Here is a 21,335-nt window from a genome sequence, read left to right on the forward strand (position 1 = left end):
GCCGTGACCAAACTGTGAAAAATGTGTTTGATTTCTCCGCAATTTAAGTAGACCCCCTACATATAAGTGTCCATCCCATTCCTTCATGGTCTTATCTCAACTAGACTGTCAGCTCTTTGTAGCCAGCAGCATGTCTTTTATTGCCTGCTAAGCACTCTGCACGCTTATGGAGATGAATAGGAATATTTATGCATGAGCAGCTTTGTGTGTGCAGTTCCTGGCATGTGCCATTCTTACACACTAGCACTTAGTACTGCAGGAATGCACGCACAATCTTGTTGTGTGGATTTGCACATCTAAACACTGTTGCTGGCAGGTACAAGACACAGAAGGTGACGAATGCCCAGACAAGTGAGTGCTTGTACAAAGCTGGGCATGCACAAGGGGAGATCAGGGAGTGTCCCCCTCTGACAGGGTGGCCACATCTGTCGTAGTCTGTCATGGAGATCTTCGCAGCCACACTGAGATGTTATGTCTTTAGAATTCTTTCCATGGGCAGGTCTTCACTACAGATCTGAGATCAATCCACCGGCGGTCGATTTAGCAGGTCTAGTGAGGACCCGCCAAATCGACAGCAGATCACTCTCCAGTCGACCCCTGTACTCTACCTCCAATGAGATGAGTAAAGTAAGTCGACAGGAGAGTTTCTCCCGTCGACCCCCCCACAGTGTAGACCCCGCCGTAACTCGACCTAAGACACGTCAACTCCAGTTACGTTATTCATGTAGCTGGAGTTGTGTAGCGTAGGTCGACTTACCGCGGTCGTGTAGACATAGCCTAAATGTGACAAGAGACAAGCCAGACAATGGTTTACAGACACATCTTGGGCAGCCCGAAGGCAGACACAGTGGGGACTTGAATGTTAGATGGGTTAGCCACCGATGCACCCATGGTGATCTGCACTCTAAAGGCTGCACAATCAGCTGGGTTATGGGCACAGCAATGGTGTGACACTCTGAATATCATCAGGTCCTGTGCTATTCAAAAGGATAGCCAGGAGCATGGAGTCGTACTACCCCCAGACAGCAAGAGGCATGTGTGCCCTTCCTGGGTAGAATGATGTCTGTAGGCCTGGGGCATCTCGAGCCTATGCATAGGCCCAGTGTAGTGTCTCTCCCTTCCTCTCATTGCACAATGAAACTGCATTTCCTCCCGCCCTGAGAACCAACGGCAGCTGAAAAAAAAACCCCAAAGCCCTGTCCTGTGCAGATTTGGGCCCCCTTTCACTGATTTGGGGGAGAGAGGGGTCTCAGTTGTAGGGTGCCCGCATTGGACTTGATTCACAGAGCTGCAGAGCACCCACAACTCCAGCTGAAGTTATTGGGAGCTGGAAGTTGCTTGGCACCTCTGAAGGTCAGGAGCCAAAGTAGCTCAAGGGAGGCCCACAAATCACTGATCACTGGTCAAAAGTGAGCCCCGGGAATGAGTGGAAAGGTAGGAATGCCCTGAGTCTCTGAGGCCGCAGAAGCAAAAGCTGAGCACTGACAGCTGCTCAGAATAAGGAGAAGAACTGGAACCTGCTGATGAAGTAGGGAGATCTTAGGCATCGCCTTTCTCCCCTTGAACAATGGCAGTGATACGTTAGCACAGAGGTGGGCAAACTAGACCAACCTGCCTGGCCCCTGAGCTCCCGGCTGGGGACGCTAGCCCCCAACCCCTCCCCTGCTGTTCCCCTCCCCTGCAGCCACGCCGCCGCACCCCCAGCGCTCTGGCCCACCGCTCCTGCTGGGCAGCTCGGTGGCGTGGCTGGCTCCAGCATGGTAAGGAGGCAGGGAACAGGGGGTTGGATAAGGGGCAGGAGGTGCTGGGGGGCAGTCAGGGGACGGGGAATGGGGGGGTTGGATGGGTGGGGGGCACTGAGGTGGGCAGTCAGGGGGCGGGAAGTGGGAGGGGTCGGATAGGGGACGGGGGCCAGGCTGTTTGGGGAGGCACAGCCTTCCCTACCCGGCCCTCCATAAATTTTCACAACCCCGATGTGGCTTTTGGGCCAAAACGTTTGCCCACCCCTGTGTTAGCATCTAGGGGGGACCAGGAAGAATGCACAGAGAAGCAATGGTGTAACTCAGCAGGACAGCTCTGCCTCTGTGCAAAGAGCACCTCTAAGTTCCCCGCGAGAGAGGGTAACCCAAGAATGAACAGCGAGGTGGCTGAGGTGTGGGTTCCACCTCTCTTTGCAGGCATTTGAAGTGGAGTCCAGCACTAAAGCCAAGGATTTCTGCCAGAACATCTCCAGCAGACTGCTGCTGAAGTCATCGGAGGGCTTCAGCCTCTTTGTCAAAATCTCTGACAAGGTGAGCGGCGCACAAAGCGATCGGCCACGGATTGAGCAGCTCTGCGTTGCAGAGCCTTTGTTGTGCCATGTCCCACTGGTGTAAATCATCGGCGCTCTGCTGAAGCCGGTGGAGCTATGCCACTTTACACCGCCTAAGGGCCTGGTCCATTGCTCCTGAGCGCCTCCCTGCATCTGACCCCTGGAGATTTCTAGTTAAAGGGCCAGGCAGTCCTGCAGCCCCTACTCACAAGCCTCATCCCACTGAAGTCAAAGGGGTTACTAATGGCTGTGTGTACAGCTGATGGGAGGGCTGCAAAACTGGGTTCTGCTGGAGCTGGCTACATGATACTGTCAGGATGGGGTTTTCCAAAGCACCCAGCGATGGCCTAAGTCTGCTCCAGTTCACATCAATCCCATCCCCAGTCAGTGACTTCAATCCAGGCTGAGCACTTTGGAAGATCCCACTCTACAGCTTCAAGGCCTGATCCCGCCCCCCTTCCTGACTCCCGTGGCAGGGCTGGTGTGCATAAGGATCGCAGGACAGTGCCCTTAAATTCTGTAACGTCTTGCATGCCAGTTGCATCTCAGACTGCTGTAGAACATAAGAACAGCCATACTGGGTCAGACCAATAGGCCATCTAACTCAGTATTCTGTCTTCCAACAGTGGCCAATGCCAGGTGCTTCAGAGGGAATGAACAGAGCAGTGCAATCATCAAGTGGTCAATCCTCTGTCATCCACTCCCAGCTTCTGGCAGTCAAAGGCTTGGGACACCCAGAACATGGGGTTGCATCCCTATCTTGGCTAGTAGCCATTGATGGATCTATTCTCTAAGAACTTATTTAATTCTTTTTTGAGCTCCATTATAGTTTTCGCCTTCACAACATCCCCTGGCAATGAGTTCACAGGTTGACTGTGCGTTATGTGAAGAAATCCTTCCTTTTGTTTGTTTTAAACCTGCTGCCTGTTAATTTCATTGGGTGACCCCTGGTTCTTGTGTTATGAGAAGGCTTAAATAACACTTCCTCATTCACTTTCTCCGCACCAGTCATCATTTTATGCCCTCTAGCATATCCCCCCTTTTAGTCGTCTCTTTTCCAAGCTGAAAAGTCCCAGTCTTTTTTAATGTCTCCTCAGATGGAAGCTGTTCCATACCCCTAATGATTTTTGTTGCTCTTCTCTCTACCTTTTCCAATTCCAAACTATCTTTTTTGAGATGGGGCGACCAGAACTGCACACAGTATTCAAAGTGTGAGCCTACCATGGATTTATAGAGTGGCATTATAATATTTACTTATTATATGTCCCTTTCCTAATGGTTCCTAACATTTTGTTAGCTTTTTTTTACTCCTTTTTACTTTTTTTTACTCCTTGTGGGGTTAAATCATCCAAAAGGCAGATAGTCTGCTACAAATGACCAAGGAGAGAAGTATATAAATGCTTTGTGGGTTGAACAAATTGAAGCAATTATTTACAGGATCAACAACAAAGAACAGTGGTATTGTCAGCTGCATAACCAAAGGCATCACAGAGCCAGGAGCTGATAGCCCCTCCCTATATGGCTCTGGTCCAGCCGGACCTGGAATATTGGACCAGACAGATAGTGACCTATTAGAGGGGAGCAAGAGGACGATCACGCTGCTGAATAGACTGATTTACAAGGAAGGATTAAATGTGGTACACAAGAACTGTCCAGAAGCAATGGAAAGATGAAGGGAGATGAATTGATTAGGGTCGAACAAGAGAAGATAACTAGGAATAACTGGATGAAATTAGGTGAAGGACAGCGTAGAAACAGCTAGGTCAGCAATAGCTTTCTGATGGTGAGATCTGTGGAAGCCTCACCATCTGAGATATTTAAAACCAGCATGGGCAAGGCACTGCAAGACATACTGGAAGAAATTATCCCCCAGTGGCAGGGGGATGGGCTAGGCTAGCTCACATAATAGGCTTTTCTCCCCTATAATTCTCTGATTAGCTATTGTTTGGTTGGTTTTATTAACAGTGGAATGTGTTTCCACAGGTTATCAGCGTCCCAGAAGGAGATTTCTTCTTTGACTTTGTCAGACATCTTACGGACTGGATAAAGAAAGCAAGACCTGCAAAAGATGGTAATAATGTCACTCTTCTGTTTTGCTGCCATTTCCTCTCCCAAGTAGAATGCTGGCCAGGGAGGTCTCATAGAACCCATTGAAATAATTTTTAAAAGGCTCCTCTTGCCCACCATAACATGATGAAAACTACATCTGTAATGTGTTTGGCACCGTATAATGTTTGGGTCTTGGATATTCATGTAAATCATGTCAGCAGCAACTCTGCACCTAAGCAATGATCCATTCTTGGGCAGAGAACAAACTTTTACTCTTGCTATCCATAACTTCTAAAAAGAACTGCACAACAGCTAACACCCAGCAATTCTCCAAGCTCTGACTACTTATACGTTCAGTTAGAGGGCACTTAGTGTCTTTACATTACTTAAGACTTTATATTGCCACCTGACAACTCCCAATAATTTCACAGTATCCACTTTAATCCTGTTCCCATTTCTATTAAGGGAATCAAGAATCTTCTGTGGTCAGACAGGTCACAGGTGCCGAGGGCTAGCAAGGCAGAGATCAACTAGACCATGCCTCTAAATAAGTGACTTCCCCTGAAGGTTGAAGTTTTGTGGTTGCTGTCCAGACTTTGGCAGATGCAGAAACTTTCTGTGCTTTTAGCATTGCTTTGCTAACTGAAATGCAGCTCCATTAACTGGCCCCAAGTAATTTTCCAGAAACTGCCGCAATACATTATAATGCTGTTGCTATGAAATTAAATCCATCCTCCTTTCATTCAAGATTTGCAAGTGAATCCAGTGCTTATTTAAGTGAAACCCTGAAGACCACTAACTTAAGAGGTCAAAGAGCAATTTAGGCAGCCACTCTGTAGCCAATGCACTTCAGTCATGGGCTTTAACACTCTTGCTATTTCATCCCTGAACCTCCTGCATCAGGGGCTGTGAATTGCTCCAAGGAGCGAGTGTCTCTTTTATACAGGTTTCCATCTAGTGGCTGAAGCGTTTGTTACAAGCCTAGTCAATGTTGAACGGATTCCTTTTTGCAGGTATAGTGCCTTCTCTCACATACCAAGTGTTCTTCATGAAAAAACTGTGGACAAACACCATACCTGGGAAGGATTCAATGGCAGACTCCATCTTCCACTATTATCAGGTACTCCATGAGTTTACAATACTGCGGGAGGTCTGGATGACTTGGGGAACTAGTAAGGGGATAAAAAGGCTTCCTCCTTCTACATCAATAGCTCAAATCCAACTCACACTAGTAGTGACAAATAGAGGTTTCCATGTGCTGGCTGGACTGGAGGTCTTAGTCCAGCTCCTCTTGAATAGGTGTCGCCATCAATGTTCCCTCTAATTTTTGACAGGCCGTGTGCGCAAAAAATGTCTTCTGTGCAAATTGTTGTGCTTCTGTGCAAATTTTTATGTGCACGGTGTTTCGCCATATGCACAGGGTTTAGGATCTGTGTGCACATGCACACAGCTTAGAGGGAACAGTGGTCGCCATCATAAAACCATGGGTCAGAGGCACTAATTCGCCCTCTTCTTGGCAGTCTCAGCAGAGAAGCCGCACTCTGAATAGCCTGAGATTTTTCATCTCTTTCATGTCAAGGTGATCTGCTCAGGTCAGATTCGAGTGGCAGAGACAGGGCAGAATGCCGCACCACTGCTGCACTTGTTCTGCAGCTAAAGAGAGATCTCTGTTCCTCTGGACAGTCTGGCCAGCTACTTTCAAGTGTGAAATTCATACGCACACACCATTGATTACAGTCATTCTTGATAAAATGGTTGTTCAAACACGAACGTGCCTCCTGCTGATTATGTCATACAAGATCTTGTTGACAGATGAGGGGTACTTTTTAAATCATTTTCGAGGTTATATAACATAGGGGGGAACTGGAAAGCTTGATTTGAATAAAAGAAAAAGCCATTAGATTCCAAATGATCCCCCTCAACAGCTGAGCTCCTCTGGGCCAACACAAGTTGCAAAGTGCGTTAGAGTATGAGCTAAAATGGCCTTGGCCAAAGCAGTCTGGCTGAGAGATGAGCATCTAGTGGTGGCCGAGGTAATCCAGAGCTGGTGCTTTAACAAAACATTTCCACCCGCCCCAGCACAATGATGATTTCAGAAAAATATTGCAGTTCCCAGGCAATTCCTCCATAACTAGAGAGGGGTCAACAGCAGCAAATGCCATGAACTCCCCTGGGGAATTCCCCATATAGATTGAATTTACCTGGGAAGCACTTAGTTATCGCTGTGATGGCAGCCATTGAAGAGATCTTTAAGATTGTAAGAGGTAAATGGTGCTGTCAGTTACACCTCTAAGGAACTGGCTGTAACTTGCATGGTGAGAGGGCAGAAGGGGGGTGATCAAAGGAAGAAACAAACAGGTGTAAAATAAAGCAGGGAGAGGCCTCAGCTGCATTGCATCTGCCACCAGCAGTGCAGAGGGGAAGACTCATTGGGGATGAGCCTGCCTGCCTGGTGCCTGAGAGCCAGGCTCAGAACCAGAGTCCAGCCAATCCACAGGTCTCACGGGGTTGCAGTTCAGGAGCAGGTTTTGGTTCCCCTCATTTTGGGCCAGTCATGATGTCGCGCTTTAGGTTTATATCTGGCTTCACCGAGGCTCAGGCTCTGCAGATCCAGTGTTTTACCCGGGACCCATCGCTAAGATTCAGGTTTTTCATTCAAATCCCCAAAGCTGTTAGACTTGGGTTCATTTCAAACGCGGGGCAAAGATCAGGTGAGACCCTGTTTTATTGAGCCCAGATTCCTGGCCGCAGTAGTGCAAAGGGTCTCGGTCTGGACTTCATGAAACCCCCCTTCCCCCCAGGGCCACCAACCATTGTGCCTTTCCAGTGCTTCTGAAGGGGAAGGGGGTCCCAGCTAAGTGGGGGTTCCAGGGGTGGGTTGGGTTGTGGGATGGAAAAGGCTGAAGATCACTGCACTAACACAGCCAGCTTTCAAGCAGCTTCCTTCTATAGCTGCCGACCTGCTAGATTTCCCTTAGCCAGCGTCTACGTGGCATTTGTCTTGGGATGGTTGGGTGCTGCCATTCAAGCAGCCTCTGTCTCTCGGGACAAAAGGACGTCTTTGAGAACCTGGATGTTTGTGACCGCCCCCGTTACCTTGTGAAACGCTTTCATGTGCAGGAATTACCAAAGTACCTGCGTGGCTACCACAAGTGTACCCGGGAAGAGGTCTTACAGCTGGCAGCTCTGATCTACAGGGTGAAGTTTGAGGATGACAAGTCCTACTTCCCCAGTATCCCCAAGCTCCTGAAGGAGCTGGTGCCTCAGGAGCTTCTCCGGCAGCTCTCTCCGGACGACTGGAAAAGGGTAAGGAATGGCCTGGATAACACCGAGCCAAGCTCAGAGAGCGGTGCTGCGGGTATAGCATCTCGACAAGCTTGTGTGACAGCTGCCATCCTGTCCAACACAGCAGGGACTGAACTGGGGACCTCCAGAGCTAAAAACATGAGTGCAACAGCTTGAGCTAAACCTCCTTAGGTGGGGCCGTAACAGAATCGATGCTCTGCCAACCATGCCCAGAGTGGGACTGGTAACTCACTCACACTAGTAGGTTACACTTACACCATAGGGAAGCAGCGCTCAGGGCCCAGCAAAGATCAGAGCCCCATTTTGTGAGGCACTGTAGAAGCACATGGTAAGAGACAGTCCCTGTCCTACAGAGCTTACATTCAAGACAGACAAAGGAAGCGAAGATTGATTATCCCTGTTTTATGTGTGGAGAACCAAGGCACAGAGAGATTAAGTGACTTGTTCCAGATGAGACCGGGAGTCAGAATCAAAGCTGGGAATTGAATCCAGATCTTCCATGCGCTAGCCCAGTACATTAACCACAAGACTCTCCTTCCTCACTCTGGAGAAAGCACTTGTGGATAGTCAAACCTGTACTGGCTGGAAGATGGAAAAATAAAGTATAAGGTCTTTTCAGGCTCCTGCGTCTGCACGGGCATAATAGCGAATGGGCAGGTGAGGGCACGGTGGATTTCTGTTAAAACAGGCCGGCAAAGTCTGATGTTTTGTGGCAGGAATAACATGATATCTGTGTGTCATGATGCTCTTTGTATTCAAATGTCCTAGTTCCCAGGTGGTCTGGCAAACCCTTCAGTAATGTCATGTTGTCCTTTGCAGTCCATTGTGGCGTATTTCAATAAGCATGCAGGCAAAACAAGAGAAGAAGCCAAGCTTGCCTTCCTAAAGATTGTCTTCAAGTGGCCTACATTTGGATCAGCCTTCTTTGAAGTGAAGGTACAGATTTCATTGCGTGTGTCACCTGGCAGGAGCAGGAACCCCGGGAAATGGCTGGTTCTCGCCGCTCCTCCCCCTGACAGATTATAAGGATTTCTAAAGGGAAGAACTGCTGGCTGTTCGGTGGCCACTGCCTGGGCCACGTAGGCTCGTTTGCCAGCCTGCTCCCTCTAATTAGGTACTTCCGTGGTACTCATCATTGTCAGAGGACCTCCCACTCATGAGTGGATCTGTCCTCTGTGTGGGAGGGCAGTGCTACTATTTGCCATTTTACAGATGGGGAACCGAGGCACGGGGTAGAGTGAGACTTTCAATGGGACTTGTGCTCCTAAGCCACTTAAGAGCTTTTGAAAGTTCTGTTTTAAGTGACTTAAGTGACAGCCAAGGAGTCGATGGATGAGCCAGGAATGGATCTCAGGTCTCCCGAGTCGCAGTTCATTGTCCTAGCCACAAGACCTTGCTTCCCACCCCTTGACTTGATTCTTCCTGGATGAGCTGGAGGCAGAATGGCTGGGTGTGTGGGGAAGCCTGCGTTGTCACTGCCCTTATTGGTTCTGGGCTGCAGGACTGAGGCCTTTGGGAGTTAGGTGCCTCCATACCTTTGTGGATCTGGCCCTGAGTCTCCAGAACTGTCTGGCCAGTATCTCTGACCAGCACTAAGGAACCTAAAGCCAAACGTAGGCCGAGCAACGGGAAATGATGCAGTTGGCCCAGGATTCCTTCAGACCAGAGGTACTAAGGACAGGAGAGTCAGTGCATCAAGCAGAGGTGATCTGAGGAGGGAAGGGCCACCTGGGGCTTCCCACTGCATCCCAGCTCACCCAGTCCACAGGCAGGATGGCTCCCCTACCAGCTGCTTCCATTGGCAAACTGGGCGGGGAAAGAAATGGAAAAGAAGGAACTTTAAAGCCGCCAATCGCTTACTCCTTAAAGTCACCAGGTGTTTGAGGCGGGGGTGGGGAGTCTCGTCATTAGCTGGATGGCTGTTACCATAGCAGTGAAGAGGCCTTGATTTATTTTGAGCTTCCTTAAAAGGATAAACTAGAGCGCGCTCCATGGGCGAGCTAAAACGCAGCGGGATTCTTGCCATGAGGATGCTCCTTCCATTGCTCTGACAGAAGGGGCCCTCAGCCGCGAGTTGTCCACTCTTCTGGGCCTTTTCATGTGACTGCTTCTTCTCGTTTCTAACAGCAAACTACCGAGCCAAATTACCCAGAGATCCTTTTAATTGCCATCAACAAGCACGGAGTCAGCCTCATCGATCCCAAAACCAAGGTAAGCCAGACACCATCAGTTACTACCTGCGGAAAGCTCAGCCATGTGCAACGGGGCCGGGTGTGCCTCCCAGGGCTAACGTTAGCAACCTGTGTGTGTGGGGGGGGTAACGTTAAGCATCTAAATCAATGGCCTGATTCTTGAAGGTACTGAGTCTTCTCCGCTTCTTGTGAGGTCGCCAGGAGCTGTGGGCACTCAGCACCTTGAAAAGTCAGGCCACTTGGGTGGAAGTCTGAACACTTTGGCCGTGACTCTGGGGTTTCTGAAAGGGACACGCTGACACAAGGTGGGGCTCACCGCTCCTGCCATTGTTTGCACTGCAAGTGCCATGGGCCAGGTTTGCACACATGAGTCCATTGTGAGGGTGCAGATGCCCTCTGCCCCAGCCACGATCCTGCCTGGACCTCCCTGATGTGCAGTATCCCTTTGGGTGCTGCAGCATGATACCCCGTGTGCTCAGCTGCCTAGTGTGACAGAGGGCAGAGCTATTGCTCCCCCTCTCTCACCTCTTTCCCTGCTCCCCTTGGGATTGTTTGCTCTCCTGAGTGCAAAGATTGCAGCGATTGGATGTGCAAACCCTCTCCTGGTGCAGAGGCAGTTCCCTTTATGTTGTGCTTTTGTGCCTCCCAACAGCTGCACATGGCCCAGCCCCAGCTAGCCCTGTGTGCAAAATGTAGGGTGACCATACGTCCCATTTTGGCCGGGACAGTCCCCTTTTTAAGCTCTGTGCTGGTCATTCCGACTTTTTTGACAAAAACTGGCCTTTGTCCTGTTTGCTCTTCCTAACTGATCAGTTGGGAAGAGCAAACGAACAAATGCCAAATTTACCAAAAAAGCTGGGTCCGCTGCCCCCCTTAGGGGGGCGCGGAGGAACGTTGTAGGGGCAGTGACGCGAGGGGCCAGGAAGAGGGGCTCGGGGGCTCAGCCCCAGCTGCGGGAGGTACAGAGCTTGACGGGGGGGTCAACCCGAGCCATGGGTGGCGCAGAGCTCAGGGGGATTGTCCCTAGCCCCAGGCAGCAGTGAGGGGGCAGCTCTGGTGAGCCCTGCAGGCAGGGGGGGCAGCTCGGGCAAGCCCAAGGCCATTCCGTTTTTACTTTAGGAAATATGGTCACCCTAGCGAAATGGCTCTTATGTTTAATGGAAAGTGGTGTTAGGTACACACATCTCAGGAGTGTGTAGCCTGCCTAGCTAAATGATGAGGAAGGGAGAGAAATGACGGCTGCCACATCAGGGTTGCAAAACTGTATGGAGGGCCAGGTAGGGAAGGCTGTGCCTCCCCAAACAGCCTGGCCCCCGCCCCCATCCGACCCCTCCCACTTCCTGCCCCCTGACTGCCCCCCTCAGAACTCCTGACCCATCCAACCCCCACTGCTCCTTGTCCTCTCCCGGGACCCTCCGCCCCTAACTGCTCCTCCCCCGGGATCCCACCCCCTGTCCAACCCCCCCTGCTCCTTGTGCCCTGACTGCCCCAACCCCTATCCACACCCCCGCCCCTTGACCAACCCCCCTGGAACTTCCACGCCTATCCAACCCCCCCATTCCCCATCCCCTGACCGTTCTTCCCCATCCAACCGCTCCCTGTCCCCTGACCGCGCCCAGCCCTGAACCTCCACCCCATCCAACTGCCCCCTGCTCTTTCTCCCCGACTGTCCCCTGGGACCCCTGCCCCTTATCCAATCCCCCCTGCTCCCCGCCCCCTTACCATGCTGCTCAGAGCAGCAGTATTGGCAGCCCCGATGCCCGGCCACAGCCAGCTGCCCAGAGCACAGTGGCTCTGCGAGCTGAGGCTGCAGGGGAGGGTCCAGGGGCTCGCTTCCCCGGCTGGAAGCTCAGGGGTCGGGCAGGACGGTCCTGCGAGCCAGATGTGGCCCACGGGCCGTAGTTTGCCCACCTCTGGCTTAGGAGCACCATTGCTTGGGACGTGGAAACCTAGCCTGGATAACGCACCAGTTCCTTTCCTAGTCCTTCATTGTTGTCAGTGAGCTGTGGCTCAGACCCGGAGAGGGGCCAAACTTAGATGACCTCCTGCGTAAGCCCTGCATAAGAATTGCCTAGTGGCTCAGACCCATGGTCCCTCTAGACCTCGGGCCTGTCTCCAACAGCGACTGTGGGTTACAGGAAAAAGGCAAGAACCCCCACTGATCTCTCCCCCTCTCCGTTTCTGGTGGGACCATGTCACCTCAGGAAATGCATTTGGTTTGTTGGGGTGGGAAGCCCAGAGGGAAATGAGGGGTTAGCCGCTGGGGATTCAGCATATGTTCAAAGTATCTGACTGTCCTTCTGCGCCTCTTAGGATATTCTCACGACTCACCCCTTCACCAAGATCTCCAACTGGAGCAGCGGCAACACGTACTTTCACATCACCATTGGCAACCTGGTGCGGGGAAGCAAACTGCTCTGTGAAACGTCACTGGTAAGGAGAGTTCAGGGCTCTCGCTCAGTCGCTGAGCACAGAGAGCAAGAGGGGGGATCTAACTGAAGGCTGAACCTCCAAAGCCGCACCCTGGGTTCAAATCCTCTTTTCATGTCACATTGCCTGTGTCCGAGCGTCTGGGCCAACGGGCTTTGAAATGGAAGAACAGCAGTGTGCGGCAGAGAATTAGTGAGCTCACTAAATATGTCCCTGCTTCCCTGCAAGCTACGGCTAAGACATCACTGGGTCTAGCACAGCTGTTACTGGTGCGGGACTAAATCGGGCTTCAGGCAGGGGCAGTGTTGGAAGTAATTCTGCATTTTGGAGGGGGAGGGGCAGGTTTCTGGAGCCGGCTGATTGAAAAGGAAACTGCAGCTGTTTGAAGCTGCTCAAAGGCCTGGGATGTTGGACTAAATCCTGTGGAGATGGATGGATGGGAAGAAGGCAAGCGAGGTGGCCAAGTGTGCAGGATAAATTCATTTATTCACTCCCTGGCTGTGAGGGCAGGAACAGAGGCCATAAGCTGTGCTACGTACTCACAAGGGCCAAACCCTCTGCTGGTGTCAGGGGAGCTGCACTGATTTACACCAGCAGAGGACTGGCACATAGAGTCCATTTCAGCTTTGCCCAGGGCAGTAGTAATGGCTTAGCCTGTTACCCCAACTGATGGCCCTTGTCTGTGGGTGAGGGCTCTGAATGTTCAGCCAGGTTAGTCACCAGGTGCTTTATAGCAAGCCGAACAGGCAGCATCACCACCGTAGCAATCTGGTGCTGTGCACTCTGGAACTGACTAGCATGCTCTAGACTTAGTTCAGGTCTTAAATCCAGTACCAAGCTTCTCTGCCCACCATCCCATAGTGAACCAGAGTCAGTGATACTCTGTCATGGCTTGCTTTGGGTGACGGGAGAGCATCACAGTCTGGTTTTTAGCTCTCTGCCCCCATCGGAGCAGAGGAATTGCCAGACTGGATCAGACCCGAGCTCCATCTAGTTCAGTATCTTGTCTCTGGCCATAGCCAGCACCAGCTGCTACACAGGAAGATGGAAGAACCCCACTGTAAACTGACATGGGGTAATCTGCTTGCACATGAGGTCTGACCCTGATCTCTAATAGGTAGAGATTAGCTTAAGCACTGAAGCATGAGGTTTATATCCCTTCCAATATTTATCACCATTAATTATAATTACTCTGGAGATTCTTGATATCCATATAATAATCAAAACCCTTTTTGAACCTGGCCACAACAACTTCCTGTGGCAGAGTTTTCCACAGTCCAATTATGCGCGTGTGAAAAAGTATTTCCTTGTATTGATTTTGAACTTGCCATCTTTTCATTGACTGACTGTCCCCTGGTTCTTGTCAAAGGGCGAGGCCTCTACCAGGCAAGGTTCAAGGTTGTGGTGGTAGGGACGCGGAGGTGGGTCGCTGACGAGCCTGGTAATAGTTCATACCAAAGGCATTCAAGGGACGTGATCCGGCGACCAGCAGTTATGCTGTCTGGGTGATGTGTCTGATCTCTCATAACTTCCTACCAGGGCTACAAGATGGATGACCTCTTGACCTCGTACATCAGTCAGATGTTAACAGCCATGAGCAAACAGAGGAGTGCAAAGGGCAGCAGCAAGTGAACTGAAAGAAGCCACTGGCAGGTGGCCATGGAGCTAATTCACCAGCTGAGGCCTGTGGGATACCCCTGCAGCTGGGGCCGAACCTTTTCTGCCCAGATGTGGAAGATGATCCGGACCCCATCAGAAAGCTCATCCGACTCTGACCTTGAGGGCTCGAGTCCCATTTCCCCTTCCAGTGAGGATGACTATCTGTGATGCTGACTTCCAATTCCCCCCTCCTCCCTAGTAAGCCCTGTTTTAAACTTCTAAGCTTTCTAGGTGACAGACAGTGACTGATCAACAGAGAAACTCCAGCGGGATGTTTACTATCAAACCAAATGACTGCAGTTTGCAAAGGATTGTAGGAAAAAGTTGTGAGTGTCATTTTTAAAAAGGGGAAGGTGGTCAGGGTGCCGTTAAGGGCTTTGGAGAAGTTCTGGGCATCTGAGATTTGCAGATCAGTCACCTAACCCTGCTTCATTGAGAAGAGAAATCCCATCTACTCTACTGGAGGTATCTTGACATTACAACAGAACAAAAAGAAATCCATTTGTTCTAAAAAAAGCCGAGGGAAAAAGTGCATTTAAAATAGTGGTTGGTTTGTTTCTTCTTAATCCTAATTGAACAGCCTGTACCACAGCAAAGCGATGATGGGAGACGGGCGCACAATGTTGGAGATATTTAAAGGTTTCGTTTCTTATTCTTGTATTTATTTATTTTTTAAAGAGAACGACGGTTTCTGGGAGGCTGGCTCTGGGGAAGGCCCCACACAGCTCCAAAGGCTTCCCCCAACAGAACCGCTCACACACCCAGTGCCCCATTGTCAAAAGGATGAGACTGAGTGTTCAGAGGTCACTCGCTTCTAATTAGGGGTGGCCTAAAGTTCAGCATTAAATCCCTACTTGGCAGCATGGAAACTAGGCTGCTAAAGACAGCTGACCCTGCCCCCTCCGCCCGCAGAATGCACCTTGCAGGATCAGGCTCTTAGCTGGAAGCCTGACTGTGGCTTTAGGTCCTGAGAGGTGGACAATGTTGGCTAGGCCATTCTGTGCTGTGTGAAACGCTGCAGAATGGATTTGTTCCACAGCCACTTTATAACAATAGCAGGACATCCAGAGGGAAAGCAGAGCCCGTGTATAAGAAAAATAAACCGTGTCTGCAGACAAACCTCCCATCGTCCTCTGCATCTCCGCTGCTGTCTGCTAGGCTGTAACAAGTATTTGTTCTGTGTCACGTTGCTGCTTACTATTTACCCTCTGCATTTCCTGGTTTGCTTCAGGTGGGATGCTCTGATGGGGATGGGAAGCTTCCAAATTCTGGGACCGTCTCCCATCTCTGCAGTAGACTAACCTAAAACTTTGGCCCCGGCCAGCCCCCTAGGAGCTGAACTTTGTGGCTCGGCCCCACCTCTGATTTTTAACTTTAGCTCTGACCCATTGTGGCAAAGGAAGGTTGAATAATTAGACCTGGCTATAAACATAGGCCTAGTTCCTGATGCAAAGTTCATTAATTGGGGGCTAGCAGGAGAACGCTACTGAAAAGCAGAGAAACTTAGGAGGATGCCAGCTCCTGTGTTCAGTGCCTCGCCCCTGAGATCACAGGCTATGCCCACCTCAGCCTGACAGATGATCCCAGCATTCGCTCTCCGCTGCGTCTCCTAGCATCACTGCGTTTCAGCTGAGAGTAGACAGTCACTGTGTGTTTTTAGGAGGCCTTACACTGCTGTGATATGAACACAGCTAAACCACCCAGGCTCACTGTACTGGGCCCTAGAACATACATAGCAGCAAGGGCCACGCCACTGCTCAACAAGGTGGTTTGGACCAAAATTCTGCCCTGAACTCTGAGTCAAAGAGGGCGTCTCCTGCATCGGTGACTAGAACAGTTAGTGGCACAACTGATCTTTTCTGCCCGTAGCTTCCACGGCTCAATCGAACAGATCATTCATGTGGGAGCCTTTCCATCAACTTCAGTGGGCTTTGGATCATGCCCTTGGTTAGCAACCCAAAGCCGCCACCTGTCAGTCAGCTCCGCCACCAGGCACAGCATCAACAAGCCTGGGCACGCAGCTCTGAAAGGACAGTAGCCCAGACTTGGGTGTCATGGCATCAAACAGGGAGTTGTGTGTAGCCGACTAAAGGGAGGATGTGGCTGATGCTGTGAATGAAATTTAAGTCGTGTTGTATGGTTGGTTCCCAGCAACCAGCGCTTGAAAGGCATGATCTCAAGGGGCTGTGACAGCAGCTGGGCCTATAAGAATCGGCTGAGGTTGAGTTTTGATTCTAGTGTCACTAACACTGGGTGGGTCTCAGCAAAAATGTGCTTAGTTGGCTCAACACCTTTGATTTGCCTCATACGAGCCCAATCCAGAACAATCGGTGTTGCATTCTCACGCTGCTCGTCCCAACACTCAACTGTCTTCCTCTGACCTTTCCCTCTTCCCCACCGCTCTCTGCCTCGCTCAGCACTCGAGAACACGGGTACGACATTTGCACTGTCTTACTGTCCATCACTGGACTTCGCACACAGCAGTGCACAAATTAACTTCATCGTTATCTCCTAAACAAGGACCATACGTAAAACAGTGACACTGGGCCCTGTTGTTCCACTGTTCCTGCATTTGACATGCATGAGGGGCTGCACATAGACATCTGAAGGCAGAGGATGCAACTTTGGCCTGGTTCTGAACCACTTTCCGCCTGTGTAAATAGGGGCGATTCACTGATGTCAGTGGCGTTTCCCTGGAGTACGACCAATATGGGGGTCAGAACTCAGCCTGCTAGGTCACCCAAATCAATCTTTCGTGGCCCTTTTCCGCTACACCCCTAGCGGCAATGGTTCATATTGCACTCTTGTGAGCCCCCTGTTATTTTGCCCTTCCCGTTGCCTGGCTCTGCAGGCTGCAGTAGGCCCCAGCCATTCATTACTCTTGCTCCGTTTGTACTCCGTAAAAGACGATCACTGGTTTCAACGCTACCACGGTTGTGCCACCTCGACTCATTCAACACAGTGCGAGTCATGCAAGCAGCAGCCTGGCGCTCACCCCAAACATGCAGCTATTAGCCTGAGCGTGTGTTTCAGTTTCAGAAGTCCCTTTGGGGTTTGTGTGTGTGTGGGTCTGTGTCATACCTTGCGTGTATTAGTGGCTGTTTGTTTATATTCACACACGCAATGTAACATGAAAACTTACGTCTGTGTGAAATACGCTAATAAAAAAAATAAGAATAGAAGGACTCGTGAGAGGCTCTTTGCAGTTCCGTTCGTTGAAGAGATGGCTACGCGGTGACTTGTTCATGGTCTGTAAGTACATACACAGAGAGAACTGAAAGTAGGGAGCTCGTCAGTCTACCAAACAAAGCCGAAACAAGCTCCAGCGGCTGGACACTAACACTAGATGCATTCAGGCTAGACATACGGTGCAAATTTTTAACACTGAGGTTGTCAAGCTGTCTGGAGGGGGCTCAAAAACATGGGTGCCACCTTCGGGCAGACTGTCACGACACTAGCCCCCAATTGGTTGTGAGTTCTATACTTAAGAGTTCACCAACCAAGTAACAAGTGTGAACTCCTCAACAGCCTTAGCATGGAGTCACGAACAGGCCCCTTGGGCACTCCGGGTTCTCTCTCCCCACAAGGTAAGGCTGCCTTTGTGATAGATGGTCCCTTACACCAAACACTATTCAGGGTACTCCCAGTCCCATAGGACCAATCACTTATCTCAGGTCAGTGGCACCCCAAAACTCTCACCAAAGACAACTTAAGAATGGCCATATTGTATCAGACCAATGGTCCATCTAGGCCAGTATCCTCTCTTCCAACAGTGGCCAGTGCCAGCTGCTTCAGAGGGAGTGAACAGAACAAGTCAATTATCGAGTGATTCATCCACTCCCAGCATCTGGCAATCAGAGGCTAAGGACAGCCAGGGCATAGGGGGATGGCATCCCTGCCCATCCTGGCTAATAGCCATTGATGGACCTAGCTGCCTTGAATTTATCTAGTTCTTTTTTGAACCCTGTTAGAGTTTTGGCCTTCACAACAGCCTATAATAAGTAACGCTCATTTCTTTTTCTGAGTTAATTAATTATGTACACAGTTAAAGCAGGTAAACATATACACACAAATGAGTTACAGTCTTTCTTAGGTTTCAGAAGGTAATAGATGCTGTTGTAAAATGCTTAAAAATCTTTGCCCCCCCATCCCTCAGCACCGAAGCAGCATGTGGACCCAGTTCCTTATTATGAGGCCTTTTTAATTCCCTTCCCCACAGTTCAAACTGATGGAATGTGTGTGTGTGTGTGTGTAAGGGGGTGGGGGAGGGCAAGGGGCGGCAATCACCAAAGTCTTTGTCCTCTGACGTTTCACAATGGCTCGGTTGGTTGCAATGGGACGTCGTGCGTGCAGGACCAATACTTTACGCTAATTACCGGTAATGCTTATTTCCTGTTTGGTGAGTTACACGGTTACAGAGGTTTACAATGCAAACTCTCTGCGTCACTTTGCACCATGGACTGCAGACGTTCTAAGTGAGACCAAGGCATGCAGCATCCTACGATCACTTCATCAAGTCTCAATACTAATCACATTCTTAGCAACATAACATCTATTCTAACAACGCTAACACACAGGTAAGCCAGACTGGTTTCCAGCTATGCATTGGTCAGTGAGGCCTAGGGGCCTTGGCATGAGCTGGTGTAACCCACACACCATTCTGGGTGTGGTGTGCTGTCCCATCTAGTGGCACTGAGCAGAGAGAGATAAAAGTTGTCTTTTAGCTCGTGCGGTAGAGGCTCATGCACTAAGCTCCAGAGGTCGCAGGTTCGATCCCGACAACCGGAATCTGTCAGTGTTACACTGGCACATGGGCTTCCAGCATCCCAGAGGATGATTAACTGTGGAACGGATTACAAAGGGCTGTGGTGGATCTGCTAGATCCTGGCATTTAAGTCATGCTTGGCTGGCTTTCTAAATGCTATGCGCTAGCTCAGCTCCGGGTTGTGGGCTTGACGCAGGCCGCACTACAGCGTGAACCTCTACGGCCTGTGCTGAGCAGGAGGTCAACCTACCATCCATGAGCTTAACAGTCTCGTTGGGCCTTGCTCTGTGAAAATAAAAGAGCTGTGACGATGGGGCGAATGATGATTGCTATAAAAATAAATCCAACACTTACCCCCTTGGCTTCTGGGCATCATTTACAGCAGAAGGGCTAAGGGAAAAACCAGCACCATTACCAATCTCCTGCCTGCCCGAAAACTGAGCTGGTATGTACTTGTATGCCATAGTGCAGGGCCTTTGGCCCCCATCTGGTTCTATAGATACTGATAGTTTGGGGTTTTTTTTTTAAAAAAAGAGTTCTTAAGGAGGCAAAGAAAAAATTTCCCCTGTGCAGTTAGCCAGGCCTGAACCTATAGTGCAGCGCCCTCCTCCATTCAGCTCCACGGAGCATTGGCTCTGAAACCTAATGACTGATGCTAAAATAGCAATAATAATATTGACTCTCTCAGTGCTGGCAGTTTTATTTAGCAGAAACATGCAGCTATTCAGGGATTGCCTATGGAGCACAAGGTTGGGCCCATAAAGTATCGCCATGTTTTCCTCCCAATCTGAGGCTTGTATGTGGAACACCTGCTGAATTCGAGTGCAACAGCACCAGACTGTGTGAGCTAAAGTTTATTTCAAATAGCAATTACAGTTTACAGCATGCATCAGCATATGTTCAAATGCACGGTTATGGTCTAAACCTGGGAAATGTGCACATGGTTCGTCAGATTATTGAAAAGCTGCATTTAGCGACTCCCATCATGTGCTATCAGCAATCTGGATTTTAAAAAGGTGAGGTGGGGCACAGTTATAAAATGCCGTCTAAAGAGGAGAGCCAGAGAAGCAGGTATTCCCCTGCAGCAGACCCCATTAAAGCGAAGGCCAGTGCTATGGAGTGGGCCCCACTGCAGTAAACCTACAATCAGCTACCCGACCTACCTTTCTTGGCCTCTCTCCTGAGGCCAAGGAAACCAACTCCCCAGCTCTCAAACCCCCCCACCACAGCAGGGGTGATGCACCTTGGCATGGGCTAGCCCCTTACACCACCCCCATGGACCACAGGTAGCATAGGCCAAGGGAAGTAAGCCTCCCCTAACCCAAGCCATGGTTCACCTCATGCTCTGCCCTGAGGCCCCGCCCTCGCTCCCCTGAAGCCAGTGGGGCCTCAGCTCCAGCCGGCGGCCTGGGGCTTGGGCCAGCCATCAGCCTGGGTGGCTGGGTTGGCCAGAGCGACTGCGGTGGGCTGGCGGCAGATGGGGCGGACGGGCTGGGACACCTCCTGCTGTTGAGGGGGCAGGGCTCCAGCTGTGGGGGTGGAGGCTTCAGGGGTCTCGGACACAAGGGGCAGGGCAGGAGGGTCATGCACCATCCATGGGCACCCCTGTCTGTGCTCTACCTTGTCTGTGAGAAATACAGGACTCTATGACCTGGAAAACCCTTCACCAGCCCTCACAAGATCTTCGCTCTGCCCCCTCCCAGCAGCAGCATAGAGAGGATGTTAAAGCCCCACCGGCATGGCATACGGCAGCCATACATGGATGTGCCGAGGCTGGATGGGGCAGACACACATGCTGTATGCAGCCCAGGCTCTGGGCTATTGACTACCTGGAGAAACTCCTTGTCTTACCAACACCCACGCTGATCATAGTATTTCAATAGTCTATTTTTTTTCAAATGCACCATAAAGCCTGTGTGTTTGTCCAGGAGCAAAGAAAAGTCTCCTCACAGGGACGAAGTCCAGCCCCTCTGGTGCAACACGGGCAGCTCGTGGGGGGACTGAGCCTCAGTGAAGGAAGGAAAGCAAGCAAGCGCCAGCTACTGTGTGTACAATGCCGTCAACGGAACAGACGGTTCGTGTGCAGCAGTTACTGTGCCTTGCAGGCCAGCCTCCCAATGTAAGCTGCCTAGGGGATTGACACACCCGGTTCTCTTTGTTACGTGTAACGGGGTGTCCGGCTGCGGGCTGTAGGTTTGCACTCTGTGCTGCTCCCTTTCCCCGGGCTGAGTCCTGGGGAGTGTGCGCGCAGCCAAGTGGCAGCTGAGCCTTTCCATAGCCACTGCTGGGACCCCGCCCTCCTGGCTCCCAGCTCTGCAGCAGAGAAGGCCTAGTGGAGCCATGTTCTGTGGCTGGGCTGAGCCAGAGCCTCATGAGATCACCGGCAAGAGGCCCATTGGCTCCAGTGGACTTTGGGTCAGGCCCATTATTCCACCATCACCCCCTGATGGCACACAGGAGGCCAGGGGGTGTCTGGCTCCCCTCATCCCTCATGCTGTGGTACCCTTGTATCCAGGCCTCCCTCACTGCTGAGAAGGGGGGCAAGACATGCTCTTTTCGACACACTGGGCCCCCCACCCTCCCTTCCCGGTGAACTCACTGAGCCGGACAGACTCTCTCTCCG

General features: G+C 50.9%; 1 protein-coding gene across 1 annotated transcript in view; it reads left to right on the plus strand.

The window, feature by feature from the left end:
• Positions 1-14,599, plus strand: part of MYO7A (myosin VIIA) — a 116,821-nt gene extending 102,222 nt beyond the window's left edge. The window contains exons 41-48 of the mRNA XM_073335284.1: positions 2,178-2,291; positions 4,295-4,382; positions 5,374-5,480; positions 7,481-7,666; positions 8,486-8,602; positions 9,794-9,877; positions 12,172-12,291; positions 13,828-14,599. Of these exons, the coding sequence (XP_073191385.1) occupies positions 2,178-2,291; positions 4,295-4,382; positions 5,374-5,480; positions 7,481-7,666; positions 8,486-8,602; positions 9,794-9,877; positions 12,172-12,291; positions 13,828-13,920 (909 nt within the window). The 3' untranslated portion in view covers positions 13,921-14,599. The remainder of the gene's footprint in view (positions 1-2,177; positions 2,292-4,294; positions 4,383-5,373; positions 5,481-7,480; positions 7,667-8,485; positions 8,603-9,793; positions 9,878-12,171; positions 12,292-13,827) is intronic.
• The last annotated feature ends 6,736 nt before the right edge of the window (positions 14,600-21,335 follow it).

This window comes from Lepidochelys kempii, chromosome 1 (genome assembly GCF_965140265.1).
Source record: "Lepidochelys kempii isolate rLepKem1 chromosome 1, rLepKem1.hap2, whole genome shotgun sequence".
Lineage (NCBI taxonomy): Eukaryota > Metazoa > Chordata > Testudines > Cheloniidae > Lepidochelys > Lepidochelys kempii.